This window comes from Panthera pardus, unplaced genomic scaffold (genome assembly GCF_024362965.1).
Source record: "Panthera pardus isolate Hobbes unplaced genomic scaffold, ASM2436296v1 HiC_scaffold_12, whole genome shotgun sequence".
In the NCBI taxonomy this organism is placed as follows: domain Eukaryota; kingdom Metazoa; phylum Chordata; class Mammalia; order Carnivora; family Felidae; genus Panthera; species Panthera pardus.
Window position 1 is genome coordinate 41,258,299 of NW_026526677.1, and position 16,296 is coordinate 41,274,594.

The following is a 16,296-nucleotide window of genomic DNA, read 5'->3' on the forward strand; positions in this document are numbered from 1 at the left end:
CACGGACTGCAAGATCATGACCTGAGCCGAAGTCGACCGCTTAACCGACTGAACCACCCAGGCGCCCCTGGTTTATAATTCTTAATCAGTGACTTAATACTTAAAGATGTAGGTGGTATCTTTCTGACTTTTTGAAGAAAGCTCTAAAATCTAGCTGGTTGTCAGAATACCTATATTTCTTAATCTGCCTATGTTGTAATTTGGAGTTATATATTGTAATGACACACCAGAATGTACACAATTATACTTACTTTGTAAGTTGGCTTCAAAACTGAAAAAGGAAAAAATCCTGGAGTTCTTTAGAGGCACACATAATAGAGTCCATATAGTAATTTCTAGGAAATGTATAAAGATGCTGTGGTCCATTTCAGTCTAGTGTTTATTGTACTATGTAATATACATTTATGATTTGCAAGTTTGTTATTCAAGCAGATAATAATAAATGGACACAAAATTCATGTTCTTAATGTAGCCTTTTTTTGTCAAACATGTTAAAAACAGATTTCAATATATATTAGCAATTTTTAAGTTTAAGAAATTTATAACATTCCTATACTTCTTGAAAAGCTTGTGAATATGAGATATAAGGGAAACCCAACACACTTGGAACTTAGTAACTACTTTTGGAATTTTTGATAAAGTCTCAATCTCATGTTCCTCATCTGTATCATTAGCTAAATCTACTTCATTGAGTTATTGGAGGAATTATGTTGTAAAAGGACATTGTAAAAAGAAACTTGTTATCCAGATGTAAAGAATCATTAATACACTCACTGTCCTGATCCAGGATCTCCCATAGCTTCTGGATGACTTTATCTTCTTCCAGAAGGAATTCTTTTGCTTCTAACAGGCAGTATATAATGGCATGCAAGATCTTCTTAGTCCAATTAGGGATTAAGCTAATTTGAAGCTGAACTTCAGTCTTTGTGAGGGCTGGTCTATTTCCGGTTCACTCTTCTCTCAGGGTGCAGTGCTTTAGGGATCCCAAAGGAAAGCTATGGGTGTGTATGAGGGCTTCTCTTTGAGGACCCTGGATGCCTACTTTTGTCCCCTCCTCCTGTCATTCTCCTCACCCCTATAAGATTGCTGAAAGTACTGTTCAGCTTCTCAGCTTCTCAGCTGCAGCTTTCAGCCCAGTTTCTTAGCCTCCAAGTCACTACTTGCTAATTAGCAAACACTTCAAGTGGAAAAGCAGTGCCAAATATAAACTCTCAGCTTCCAGATCTTGGCCCTTCAAGTTCTGGCTGCTTTGATAATTTTCCAATGACTTAAAATAGATTTTTAAAATACTATCCCCCAGCTTTTCTAGTTGTTCTTGCGAGAGGCTTGATCTGCAGCTAACTAATTCGCCTGTATCAAAAATGGAAATCTGGGGTGCCTGGGTGGCTCAGTCGGTCCGACTTCGGCTCAGGTCATGATCTCACTCTTCGTGAGTTCGAACCCTGCATTGGACTCTGTGCTGACAGCTCAGATCCTGCAGCTTGCTATGGATTCTGTGTCTCCCTCTCTCTCTGCACTTCCCCTGGTTGCACTCTCTCTCTCTCTCTCTCTCTCTCTCTCTCTCTCTCTCTCTCTCCCCCTCTCTCAAAATTAAACGTTAAAAAAAATATGGAAATCTAACCTGGGAGTAAATTATCTAACTTCTTTGAGCCTCGGTTTTTCTCATCTATAAAAGAAGATAATCTAAAGGAAAACATTTCTTAATTTGCATGGTACATAGATATAGTCTAGGTGGTCCCAAAGTACTTTATACTTTCCTCTTAAGGGGAAAAAAGGCATTTGAAATTGATATCATCAAATAGTTTGGCCCCATTCAGGAACTGCAACTCAACCAGGCTGCTAGTGGGAAGAGATACTCAGTGACATGTATGTAGTTGAAATAGTGACAACATCTCAACACTTCCAAGAAATTGTATTAAAAGATATAATAATATAACTGTAAGGTAACTGAAATATAGATGCATGTACATTCAAGGGGTGAAATTGTATCCTTCCAGATCCTCTCTCTATCAAAACTGACTCTGTGGATAGCTCTACTTGCCCCTTCAGCTGAAATCTCAGGTCCTGGCCTCGAATTTTCTTATCATTTTCAGTCCTTGGCTTCTAATTTCTCTCTTTCTTGTTCCTCTGTGCCCACTCACTAGGATGCCTCTGGCTCCTCCAGGGTTTGGGAATGGTGGTGGGGAGGAGAGGCAATGAATAGAAAGTTCTGTTTGGTTTGATACTGTCGTGAGTTGGCATCAGTGCTTTCTGTACTTGGTAAGTATTTAATGCTGACTCATTCTCTGTGGGTGTTTTGGAAGACCTTCCCACCTTCTTATTTCTTAGGAATCTCTGGATGTGGGTCAATCTACCTCTCTGACTGGGCTGTTGTATTCATCTCCCTCACTCTCTAGGAATCTAGTGGTTAACTCTATTGGGGTGTCCCTTCACCCTTCCAGAAATTCCTCTGGACAGGGTCTAAAACCACCCCCTGGCCAAACTGCTCCAGAGTGGGAAATACTTGCTTGGGAGATATTCTGGGTATGAAAGACCTGTCCGAAGTATCAATCTCTCTTCGCTCAACTATCAGAGTAGTTATCTGGCCACAAGCCACCGGATTTCTCAGCACAAATCTACAGACTGCCCAGGCTTCAGACTGGAGGGATACATACCAAGCTCTCTAAGTGGTTCTGCGGAAGCACCCTTTCCTGAGACATGAGATGGGTGGAGCTCAAAGCACATTGACAACAGTCCCCCTATATCCTATCAGAATTCTCTCTGCCTCTCCAACCTCTTTATAGATTGGAAGTCATATGCTGGTTTCTAGATATCTCTCTCACAAATTTGTATTTTTCTCGGCATGGTCATGGATGTTCTCAAGATGCCTCAGTCTGGGAGAGGAAAAAGTGAGGTGCTGCCCTCAAGTGGACTTACAGGCAGAAATGCTAAGGAGTGGTTGGTGTGAAAGAACAAGAAAGGTGTGTTCAGAGCTCCCTGGAGATACATACATTCCAGGGCTCCCAGGCATAAAGGGTGGTGAGAACTGGAGGCTTATGTCAGCAGAGGAGGTCAAGAACTAGTGAATATGGATTATCATCTTTAAAATTTTTTTTAATGTTTATTTTTGAGAGAGAGACAGAGACAGAGACAGAGACAGGGAGCAAGCAGGGGAGGGGTAGAGAGAGGGAGACACAGGATCTGAAGCAGGCTCCAGGCTCTGAGCTGTTAGCACAGAGCCAGACATAGGGATTGAACCCACCAACTGTGAGATCATGACCTGAACTGAAGTTGGAGGCTTAACCGACTGAGCCACCCAGGTGCCCCGAATTATCTTTAATGTGACCCCATTTGTACCCACAAGATTATGTATGTCTTGGAAAATGCAGGTTATGTACAAAAAAAGTACAGCAAAGAAAATAAAATTCAGCTGTAATCCACCACCCTGAGTCTATGTGTTTGTGTGTGTGTAGAATTGTTATAGTATATTGCTATAATACTTTTATGACATATCATGAACGCTTCCCTTATTTAATATTTTCCAAAACATATTTTTTTAAATGGCAACCTAGTATTCCACTTACTGTATGGCTACGCCATAATTTAAACAATTTAATTTTGGACTTTCAGGTAATAAGTTCTTTCCTATTATGTACAACTCCCTAACAAATTACTTGCATTCTAAGACTTAGTGCAAGGCTCTGATTATTTTCTTGTGATAAATTAACAGATGTGGAATTTACTGGGTAGTTTACATTCATATTCCTAATATGCATTACCCCATTTTCCTTCGGAAAAATTGTACTTGTTTAGCTCCCACTAGTAGTGTAGAAGGGTATCTGATAAAAGCCATTTTATATGAAAACCTTTGTTGGGTGAATATTATCCAGTATTGATGATCGGAATCAGGGCAGGACCGTGCTCTGCGCGCTGAGGGTTAGAAGGCTGCCCTGGCAGGAATCCATGAGAACCAGCCTCCTCAGTTCAGTGTCCCGAGGTCTAAGTTCCTACACACTCGTTTATCAAAGAGCTTTCTCAGATTTTGCAAACACACACCAAAGCAGATCCAAAGGCAGCTCCGCTAAGACACTGGAGGGGACCCTTTCCACCCCTCCCAGGCTCAATTTCTTCCCGGTCAAAAGGTGATACAATCCCTGCCCTGTCTGTCCTTCCAGGCTATCTTGGGACTCCAAAGAAATAAAAACGTGAAGGAGCGTAGTGCACTCGTATATTACTAAAAATAGAGTGCAAGGGAAGGGAGAGAGAAGTAGAGAGGCACTGCAAGGCTGGAGGCGGGAGGCTGACTCACTCAGAGCGCGCCCGGGCGGAGCGACTGGGAGGCGACTCCAGAGCAATTAAGGGGCTCCCGCGGGCCCTTCTCCGCTCCGGCCCCGCCCCCACAACAGACCACGCCCCAGCGACGGCCCCACCCCCGCGCCTGTCCCTCTCCCTCTGCAGACCCTTCCCCAGCGCCGGCCCCGCGCCCACTATAGACCCCCTCCCTCGGGCCAGCCCCGCCCCCACCTCATTCCTCTTCCCAGCTATGGCCCCGCCTTCGCCTCAGACTCCGCCCCCTCATCGGCTCCTCCCAACCACAGACCCCTCCCCCGTCAACCCCACACCCCAGTTACTAATCCCTCCCCTGGCGGGCTCCACCTCCGACCCCTCCCGGAAGCGCCGGCATAGCGTCCCCACATGGAGCGCGAGCCAAGAGCCTCCGAGGCCGCCCCGGAGGCGGCCGTGCTCTTCGCCTGGGTACGTGACTCCGCCCCCGGGCCGGGGCCGCTGGGACTGAGGGGCGCTGAAGGGATGGGAGCTGGAGGCCTCCGTGTGGGCTGTCGTGGGCTTGGTGGCTGAGGTCCCGGCCGGGCTCTGGGCTGGAGGACCCTGGGCTGGGGCCTGAGGAGGAGAGGGTCGGGAGGCAGGGGTCCTCACGGGTGACTTAGGGGCCTGCTGGCTGGTGGGGTCCGAACCCGAGGGGCTGCGGCGCCGGGGGAAGCATCTGCCTCCTGGGCAGAGCGTGTGGTTCCGCCAGCGCCCTCAGGCCGGGCTAGCGCCTGGAGAGACCGCGTGGAGGTATCGCCCCGTCCCGGAGCCATTGTAAGGCCACCTGTGCTCCTCACCCTCTCGTTGCCCGGAGGATGCCGGCACCTTCCCAGCCCCGCCCCAGCCTGGCGAGAGCACCGTTTGCTGCGAGGCCTGCAGTATTTGGCCGTGCACATTTGCTGATATTCGTCTGTGACCGGATCTTGCCTGTGTTGGGGGCGTGGGTGTCTGCTTAATGTCAGTCTCTTTCGCTAGAAGCGTCACGAGGGGGATGTATTGTGCCTGTCTTGTTCACGGTGCCTAGCAGATATTTGGACGGATGAATGAATGAGACCCTTTTGTATGCCTATGTGCTGGTCTTTGGGGGAAAAACACAAAACTGAAAGACCCAGCTCTGGCGTTGAGGGAGCGGGATAACACCTAGATTACTGTTAAAACTACCATGTATTTGACTAGTCAAAAAAAGGTAATGATCAGCACCAGGCAGCACTTGTTGAGTGTAAGCCTGCATATACCGGCAGAAGGGAGATCGTGGGGCCTGAGGTTGGCTGGCTGGCTGAGTACTGTCTTTGGGGTGGCACTTGAGCCGGGGGTGGAGTTGGGGTTGAATGTGTGCCTGCGGTGGGTGCTGGTGCTGGCTTTTCCCAGGCGGGAGACTGGGGTCTGGGTGTCAGATAGGGCCTTGTCTACTGCTTGGAGGCCTGATGGCCTTCCCGCTGCATTATATGTGTGGAGGGGTGTGTTAGTTTGCTAGGGCTGTCATAGAAAAATACCAGAGACTGAGACGTCTTAAAAAATGGATTTTATTTTCTTGTAGTTCTGGAGGCCAGAAGTCCAAGAGCAAGGTGTCTGGCAAGTTTACTTTCTTCTGAGGCCTCCTTCTTTGGCTTGCAGATGGCCGCCTTCTTGCTGTGTCCTCATGTGGCTTTTTCTGTGTTTGAGAGCATCCCTGTGTCTCCTTCCTATATTGGATTAGAGCCATACCTTTATGACCTCGTTTAACCTTAATTATCTTTTAAAAGGCCCTATCCCCAGATACAGTCACCTTCTGAGGTACTGGAGTCTAGGGCTTCAACAAATTAATTTTAGGGGAACACAATTCCCCTAACAAGGGGAAATTTACCTCCTTGGGGTTTGTGTGTGTGTGTGTGTGTGTAGTATGTCTGGAGTGTTTGTAAGGAAGGGAAGCAAGTACAGCTAACATGTTGTATTGAATTTTTCTTTGTTTTGCTTTATCCTGGATTTTGGGCCTCTTGCTGTGTTTCAGAAATTGAGTGCCATAATTTGAGCCCCAAGTGCATGTGTCTCTCTCACTTTCTGTTCAACAGCTTGTAGTCCTGGTAATGGGGCAGCCACAGAGATCTCCGGCCTGATGGAGACATCCTGTGCATATGTACTCCACAGCATGCACATCTTTCATTTGATCTTTCCTAGGTAGGGCCTCATCAGATCATATATTCATTCACTATATTCATTCTAAAATATATATACACTTTCTCTGGGGCAGCATAGTTTCAGATGCATTTTCAGGGAAAATGGCAGTGAACAAAACAAAGTTCTTGCCCTCATTGAGTTTACTTTGCAGTAGGGGAGGTAGATAGTAAACAACTAAGCAAATGTAATGTCAGGGAGTTCTATGAAGAAAAAGCATAAAAAGGGAATAAAGTGATGGGGTGCTATTGTAGATACAGTCATACAGTTACTGTCTTGCCAGGTAAGCTCTGGGCTGAATTTCACCAAAAATCCTTAGGGACGTGGTATAGCTTAGTGAAAGGAGGAGGGCATATCTGACTTCTTGCCTTCCCAGCTATGCAACTATGCAACTTAACCTCTCTTGAGACTTAGTTTCTTCATCTGTAAAATGAGAGCCATAAATGTCTGTCTCCTCTGTTATTGTGAGAATTAAGGGTGAATACTAAGTATTGAGGAAGCAGTCAGTAATTGGCAGCTAATACTGCCCCTGAGGGCCTCTTGGACCTGTGCCCTTCCATAGCTTGCTTTTTCAGCTTGGAGTCCTTGCAGCCCAGGATGGCTATGAAATAGACCATGAGGGGCAGGAGTTTGTATGTATGTATGTATTTTGGGTAGTTATTTTAAATTATTTTTCCTCATTAAAATATCTTAGAAAACAAATACATTTGGAAGGTTTTACTACTTATCTCTAGGAAGAACCAGCCAGGAGTAATTATAAGGAATTATGAGGACTTCTGAAATCTAAAGATTTTTCTGCAGGTCTATAATTCTTTATCTTCAAGTTTGAATACAAAAAACAAAACAAAACAAAACAAAAACCTCCAAAACTCAAACTGACCTGACATAATGCTATTTATAGTCTATGCGCAGTTAATGTATTTGTACCTTTTACTGCAGAAATAATACTATTTTGCTTATGGGGTGCTGCTCCTGGACCTTGCAGCAGTATATATGATTTGTATACAGTATTATTTTTTTTTAGTCTATAAAATCCTGAATCTGAAATACATCTGGCAGCAAGAGTTTTGGATTAGGGATTCTGGACTGTTTTTTCATAATAACAAAGATAGACATATTGCCCACCAAGGGGAAATCTGTTCCCTTACAGGAATCTCACCATGTGAATCTTAGAGTCTCAAAATATCGTACTTGGAAAGGCCCTTAGAGATCATTGCCAACCTCTTTCACTGTACAATGAAATAACAGTGAGGTGACCTGCTTGAGGGCACAAAGCCCTCAGCTAACTTTGATTAAAGAAGTCCTTGCCAGTTTTCTCAGCGAGGGCATGAGAAGGGACAAGTCCAGTGCATTTCCCACCCACTTGGCTGCTATTTCCTTTCCTTATTTCTTTTCTTAGCCTCCCTAGAGAATTGGCTTTTATCACAAGGAACTCCCATGCTGTCTCCCAGAGGCAACACATGTGGGCTGGGGCATTAGAAGGAGAAGGCGAGGAATATCTTTGGATAAATAGTGGATGCTAAGAGCTCCTCTCATGTGGAAATCGTCGTGTTCTGGGTATGGGGCCACTGTCTAAGTATGGGTTGCATATAGCAACCTCTTAAGAATGAGCTTATGAAATCTCATCTGTTAGAGGCTCTGGGAGGTATGTCAGGATGAGAAAGATAGGGACAGGTAAATGCACATTGACAGTTGTGTTTCCTGTACTCTTTCATCCTTGCCTTATTTATCCCTAGGGTGCAAATAGCTACGGGCAACTTGGCCTTGGCCACAAGGAAGATGTGCTTTTGCCCCAGCAACTGAATGACTTCTGTAAACCTGAATGTGTCAGGAGGATCACAGGAGGAGGGGGCCACTCTGCTATTGTCACAGGTAACATCCTTCTGGAGTAGATATTTCTTATTTAGACATTTCTCCCTAGCGTATTGTATTGCCATCTTTCATCCTTTTGTATTTTGCAGAGGAAAACATTTTTGTGAAAAAGCCAAGTTACCGGTAGAGAATTCTAGATTGTCAGAGCTGAAAGCCCTTCAGAGATCTAGGCTCTCCACCCCCATTTATACAAATGAGGCTTGGAGAGGAAAACCAGTTGCTTAAGGTTACAAGACAAATTAATGGCGGAGTTGCAACATATACCACATTTCATACAATATATTGCCATTTAACTTTCACATGTTAGAGTTAGAAGTCTTTGCAGTTAGAGTGAATATTCCTTGAGAGCAAGAACTTTGTATTTTCTTTAATTTCCTTCATAGTACCTATGATAGTACTTAATGAGTACTCCAGGTGCCATGATATTGGAAAGGATGCTGTATTGAATCCTGATTAAGAACATGAGTTCTGGAATCAACTGCCTGGGTTCAAATCCTGGTTCTGTTATTAGCTATGTGGCCTCGGGCAAATTAATTTCTCTGTGCCACTTTCCCCTCTGTTACATGGGGATAATAATGATGAATGAAGCGAATCAGTGAACTACAGGGCTGCATTATGACTTTCATGGGTCCTTGGCACTCTTGCCTTTGTGGACCCCTTCTTCCATAAAGAAATATTAAGAACTATATTTTACGACAGCTTTGATATAAAGATTAGTATAATCCAGGCTAGATTTAGCATTGTATATTCATTATTATTGCATTTATTTATTTTTTATTTTAGAAGAATATAAGATTAAAACATTTTTGTGGGCCTCTGAAAGTATCGTGGGCCCTAGGCATTCTGCCTAAAGGATAAATGGGCCCCACAGATAAAGCTCTTACAAGAATACCTGGCATATTATAAGTTCTAAATAAATGTTGGCTTTTCTTATTATAGTAGATGCTCTATTTGGTGATTGGCCACTGCTCTAGGACTTGGAGTTTTCATATAGATGCTAGACTTGAGCCCCTTCACCCTATGCCATTTGGGCCAGTGCACATTAACGTACATGGCTTATTAACGCGGGTGGGAAAAAATTTATTGGGTTTGTGACTGCAGCTAATTAGTAAAATCCTTTTACTCACTTTGACAGTTGTAATTTCCCCCGTGCACACCATCACCAAAGCTTTTGCTTTCTGCAGATGAAGGAGGCCTTTTTGTTTGTGGCCTGAACAAAGATGGGCAATTGGGGCTTGGTCACACAGAAGATGTTCTGTATTTTACCACCTGCAGATCCCTCCTTGGCTGTCCTGTCCAACAGGTGGCCTGCGGCTGGGATTTTACCATTATTCTCACAGGTGAGTTCACTCATGGGTAAATCTTTATCACCACAAAGGCATTGGGTGAGAAGAACTCGCTGGTGGTGATACTGATTAAGTGAAAGTCTCTTTATGTGTAAACACACATACAAATTTCTCTTTGGTTGTTGAGGAAAGTTGTGGGTGCCTTTGGCAAGGAGACTTTAAACAGCAAAATTTTGGGCTGGAAAACTTTTACTAGAGACTAGGGAAGAGACTAGATCACCTTTGGTGGCTACTTCCTGTCCCAGAAATTCATGATAGCTGTGTGCCTGGGCTAGCTGGCCATTAGTACCAGTGAAGGGTTACTCATGGGGAAATGTGGTGGGGAAGCAGGAGGAAATCAGCGGTCACACAACAGTGATGGCAGCTTTTCCCCACTGAAGGATTTAAAAAAAAAAAAAAAATGGTTGGGCACAACTCTTTGCTCTCTGCAAAGCCGGATAGCAGAATAGGGTGTAGAGGGATATGGCCAAAGGGTAATAGGATAATGCTCTTGGGAGCAGCTAGCAATAGTTACTTTTTGTCAGCTGACTTCTCCCTGGAAGTAGTTTTGCCCTGTCTAGCTTGCCATTCTGGATGGAGAAGACCATGTATAGTTTCTGACTAGACTCCCTCTTTGACACAGTCATCTGGCAAGGGCATTTTCTGACCAAATCCTCCCCACCCCACCCTTGTGGATTCTTATGTGCACAGCTCAGATCCCAAACTTCCACACATAGCTTCAATTACTGTTCCCTACCTATCCCTGTTGTTGCCTTGTCTTTTATTCTCCACATTCTCCATACTTTTCTTTCTAGAAATACCAAGCAGAATGTTGTTCTCTCTCTGGAACAGTCCCTTTTTCTGATGACTCACATCCTTTCTTCAAAACCCTGCTCAGGCATCAGCATCTCTCTTTTGCAGAGGGATTCTGTAATAGGTGCTGAATTTGGTACTAATAACCCTGAATAGTAGCCATCATTTCTGAAGTGCTTTTTGTGGACCATGTTGGGGTTGTAGGGAGTCTGTGAATAACACTCTATTTCCTGCTCACTTTTGGAACCAATTGTGAGAAAGGTGGAGAGCAGTCAGATAGCTGGAGATCACACTGTTGGCTTTTCACTGACAAAGGCTATGTTGGAGAACAGGGTTAATGGTCAGGCCAAGTGCTTCTGCTAATGCTCCTCTGATCCAGAGTTATTCTGCAAACAGTAGGTTATCTCTGTAGGGGAAACACTTACTGTGCATCAGTCTAGAGTACCTGAGAGGAAGGTGCCAAGCCACACATGCTGTTCCTTCTCCCAAACTTATCAGTTGGTTAAGTTACCCCTTTTCTCCTGGAAAGCAGGGAGCATACGAAGGGGCAGGGAGAGAGGCCTGGAGTGTTAAAATAATGAAAATTATGTCACATGGAAACATGAAAAGTGGGGCGTGGGGCATCAGTATCCCATCCCAGCCCCAGGCTAATGTTCTATAACAGATAAGCTGCCATTAATTAGGTAGTGTGATAGAGAATCTGTAAAATGCTTAGCCCAGTGCCTAGTGTTTTTATTCCTAGAGGAACAATAAAAGCAGGGACTGTGGTTTGAATGTGCTAAAGTGTAAGCCCCTCTTCCTCCTCTCATTCCCTTTGCTCCTCCCATCCTTCAAGATTTACTCACTGGTCAAAGATACCTTACTTCTGAGGTTATGATTTAAATATTTGAATTTTGCAGAAAATGGTCAAGTTCTGTCATGTGGATCCAACTCCTTCGGCCAGTTAGGAGTTCCTCATGGCCCTCGAAGATGTGTGGTTCCCCAGGCCATTGAGGTAAGGATGGCACCTCATATATAGCTGACCCACGTACTGTTGAAGCGTGTCCCTCCCCAGACTAAGAGACTGGCTGGATCCCTGAAAAGCCATGGGCCACTTAGAATTTAAGTTGAAAAACTTAGGTTCTTCTGGGAAGGATTAGGTTGGGGGGATGGAAGCTGTTAGTGAAAAACCTCTGTTAGTCCTCATACACATTATGAATGTTTGTGAAATAAAACAATGAAGGTAATATATGTCATAAAGGCATATTAATGACATTTCACAATACTAAAACTAGTAATAATGGGAACTATGTTAGAAACAGGTCCTGATAGGAGCGACTTACCTAAAGACCCTAAGCTTGGCAAATAGTATATAGGCCAGTAGCGCCCAGTAAAAATATGGTGTGAGTCACATACGTAACTTAAAATTTTTAGTAGCACTATTCAAAGAGTAAAGAGAAACAAATGGAATTAATTTTTTAAAATAACAGCTTTATTGAGATGTAATTTACATGCCATAGAATTTACCCTTTAAAAATGTATAATTCAGTGGTTTTTAGTAGATTCACAGAGATGTGCAGCCATCAGCATTATCTAATTTTAGAACATTTTCATCACCAAGAAAGAAACTGTGTACCCAATGGCAATTACTTCCCATTCTGCCCTCCCCCAGCCCCTGGCAACCACTAATCTGTCTCTGTGGATTTGCTATTCTGGGCATTTCATATAAATGGAATCATACAATATGTGGCTTTTTGTATCTGGCTTCTCTCATTTCATATGATGTTTCAAGTTTCATTCATATTGTGGCATGTAGGTGAAATTAATTTTAATAAATCCAGTGTATTCAATGGATTATTTCATTTTATATGTCACTAATGTAAAAATTTCCTAATGAGATACTTTATGTTCTCCATTTTTTTTAAGATTATTTATTTTGAGAGAGAGAGTGTGTATGTGTACATGCTAGTGGGAGAGCGGCAGAAAGAGAGGGAGAATCTTAAGCATGCTCTGTCCTATCCGCATGGAACCTGATGCAGGCTTGATTCCATGAACTGTGAGAACATGATCGGAGCTGAGATCAAGAGTTGGACGCTCAACCAACTGAGCCACCCAGACGCCCCTATATTCTCTACTTTATACTAAGTTGAACTCTGGTGTGCATGTTGTACTGTGAGTGATCTCAGTTCATACCTACTCACATTTCGGCTCTTTAGTACCTGCATGTAGCTAGTGGCTTCATAGTGGACAGCACAGGACTAGACAGGACTCCTGGCCCTAGTTCAGAGCCCTTTCCTCTGCATCATATTTAAAATGTACACATTTTTGTGACATTTGATAAGTAGTCACAAGAGGGCTATGGAATTTTGAAAGAAATATGCTGGGATCTAAAATGAGTTCACCACCTAAGCTGCTCACGTCTAGCTAATTTTCTTGAACTCTGACTCAGAGTGGGAGATCTGTTTTCACTGGAGAGAGCTTGGTCAGCTCCTGTCATGTTGCTGAATTACAATTGCTGGTCTGTGGGATAGTATTTGAGGTCATGATCTCCACTGTGTTGTAGTGTGTTTGGGCTGCTGTAACAAAAATACCATAGATTGAATGGCTTAAGCAACAAACATTTATTTTTCACATTTCTGGAGGCTGAGAAGTACAAGATTGGGGTATCGGCAGATTTGGTGTCTAGTGAGGACCCAGTTCCTTGTTCATAAACACTTATTTCGCTGGACAGAGTTGCCCTCTGGGGCCTTTCTTATAAGGGCATTTATCCCATTCATGAGGGCTCCATTCTCATGACCTAATTAATAACCTCCAGAAGACCCCATTTGCAAATACTATCACATTGGGTAATAGGTTTCAATATATGAATTTCAGGGGCACGGAAACATTGAGTATGTAGCACATGATATACACAGAAATCTAGACTCTATAGTCACTGTTGTAGGAAGTGTTACAGTTGCCAATTACAAATAGATGGTTTTTTTAAGAACCTATATACATTGTAATTAATTTAGCTTAGGTCACATGATTAAAGAAGACAGAGGAAAACAATGGTTAAAATACGTTGGATGACAGAATCAGGAGGTGAAAACATTTGGGATACATCAAGGCTGTATCCTCTTGAACAATGGGAGGAATGTGGCAAAGTGAAATATAGTAGAAATTCATTCATTTATTTAATAGCAACTATTGGGTATATAGGTGCTGGGTTTAGGCAGTGGGGACAAAGGTGAGGGTCTTAGTATTTGAGGTCTTAGAATTTAGTGGTACATGTTAGCATTTGAGAGTCTTAGAGTTTAGTGGTACATATTAGATATAGAGACACCTAAATGTTAAACTATGGTAGATGCAGGTGTAGCCTCAAAGGAGGGAATATTTTAAGTCTTTCTAGGGGGAGGTGGAGTGAGAACAGGCTTATGCAGAGTCTTGAAAGTTGAGTAGAAATTTACCTGACTTGAGATAGGATGCATAGAATAGATACAAAAGAAGAGCATTCCAGACAGAAGGAACTGTGTAAGCAAGGGTGTAGAAGCATGAAATATCAGGGTTTGAGATACTGCAAGCAGTTTAGTATGACTAGAATATAAGGAAGTGGTAGAAATTCTATTGGGGAGGGGACAGTCAGGGAGGTGGTGCATGGCAAACGGTAAGAACAGTGTGTTAGGTCGGGCCTGAAGGGGTAGTGAAGAGGAAGATTATTCAGGACACTCTTACTAATAATCCAGACAAGAGGTGATCCTGGTCCAAACTAAAGCCATGGCAGTGGGGATGGAGAGGAAGGAATGGAGGTGAGTTGAAGCGATTGAAGAGATTGAATCTACATGTAAAGCCCTTTAGTTGTTGTTGTTTTAAAGAGAAAATACTTAAAGGACAATATGTTCAAGTTGTAGTAGTAGTAAGAATTGATCTTCCCCAAAGCTAATGTGGTTGTGGGTTGTATTAACAGAAATATAGTCTCTAAAAGAAGGGAAGCCAGAGTCCTGTCCTTTTTTGTGCTAATCAGACTGCATATGGGATGTTGTATTCTGTTGATTTAGTGCTTAGGTCCTGGGCATAAAGGTGAATAAGACTTAGATCCTGCCATTGAGAGTCCTAAAGTTTAGGAAGGCCATGTGGATCTGTAAATAAACACATGTAGTAAAGCTGCACATGGGTCATGGTTGATGCATATACAACCCCCCCCCCCCCCGCCCCGCTTTTTTTTGACAGAGAAAGAGAGAGAGAGGGAGCGTGCACATGCACACACACACATGCACGCATGCCCAGGGGAGGGGCAGGGAGAGAGAGAGTCTTAAGCAGGCTCCATGCCCAGTATGGAGCCTGACATGGGGCTCGATCTCATGACCATGAGATCATGACCTGAGCCAAAGTCAAGAGTTGGACGCTTAACTGACTGAGCCACACAGGTGCTCCTATACAGTCTCTTTTAAAAGAGGGAGATTGAGTAACCAGAGCACATTTAGAGGAGAGAAACCAAGAAGGGAATGGAATTTGAAACCAGGGGATCACTGATGGAATTGGGGATGTTTGGCCAAAAGAAGAGATATGTATTAGTTATCTATTACAGTGGCATAAATTACTCTAAATTTAGCAACTTTAAACAACAGGTATTTACTATCTTAGTTTCTGAGGTTCAGAAATCTGGGCACAGCTTAGCTGGTCTCATGAGGTTGCAACTCATGAGGTTCAGTGCCTTTCTATGGGGTTGTTCAGACATGGCATCTGGCTTCCTCCAGGAGTGATTTGAGAGTGAGGCCAAGCAGGAAGACTCAGTGCCTTTTATCACCTAGTCTCTAAGCCACTCATCACTTCTTTATTCTTTTCACTAGAAGCAAGTTGCTTAGTCCAGACCACATTCAGCAAGAGGGGAATTAAACTCCAGCTCCACATCTTGAAGGGATGGGTCTCAAAGAATTTGAAGACTTAGTTTTAAAGTCACCACAAGATATCTCAGAGAGGACATGACAGTGGTCTTCATGTCTTTGGAAAGCATTGTGAAAAGCTGTAGGCAGATGTTTGGCTCCACCTAAGGAGATAAATGGAACTGCACAAAGATGGAATAGGCACCTGGGGAAGTAGTGAGGCTGTGCCAGAGGAAGTAGGTGCTTGGCAGGGGTTGGATGATGATTTGTGGGGGGTTGTGGAAGGGATCTGGCATTGAATAGAGATTGGACTAAATCAAAGGTCGTCCAGCTAGAACCCTTGGTAAATAAATCTTCATTGGAATGTAGCCATGCCCATTCATTCATGTATTGTCTGTGGCTGCTTGTATGCTACAATGGCAGAGTAGAGTACTATGACATAAACCATATGGCCTGCAAAGTCTAAAGTATTTACTATCTGGTCTTTATTGGAAACATTTGCCAACTCCTGGACTGGATGACTTTGAAGGTCCCTTGCGGCCCTGAGACACATTGTGATATATTATTTTTAAGAGATTTTTCCTTTTAGGGATACATACAGAAGTATGGAGGGATGGAAATGTTGGGAGTTGGGGACTCTAAACCAATCAGACATGTAATGAGGGCTGTGCTGCATTGTGTCAGGGCATAAATTCCAAAGCATTTTGCAGATGGGTGATTCTAAGACCTCAGCCCTTTTCTTTGTTTTCACAGCTCCTGAAAGAGAAGGTTGTTTGCATTGCTGCTGGACTGAGGCATGCTTTAGCTGCTACAGGTGATCATTTTGCTTTTATTTTCAAAATAGGGACATCACTAGGAGAAGCAGCGCTTTACAGCAAACAAACTTTAAGGAGTAATTCAGAATGTCCTGCTGTGCTGCATTTCTGATTAAAAGGAGAGGACATAAGGCCAAAGTCATGTGGGAAATCTTTAGCAGGTAGGGTGGAAAG

At 43.5% G+C, this 16,296-nt stretch overlaps 1 protein-coding gene across 1 annotated transcript in view; it reads left to right on the plus strand.

Moving 5' to 3' along the window:
- The first annotated feature begins 4,497 nt into the window (after nt 1-4,497).
- SERGEF (secretion regulating guanine nucleotide exchange factor) overlaps nt 4,498-16,296 on the plus strand; it is a 234,728-nt gene continuing 222,929 nt past the window's right edge. The window contains 5 exon segments of the mRNA XM_019456464.2: nt 4,498-4,734; nt 8,193-8,328; nt 9,513-9,668; nt 11,366-11,460; nt 16,061-16,121. Of these exon segments, the coding sequence (XP_019312009.2) occupies nt 4,675-4,734; nt 8,193-8,328; nt 9,513-9,668; nt 11,366-11,460; nt 16,061-16,121 (508 nt within the window). The 5' untranslated portion in view covers nt 4,498-4,674.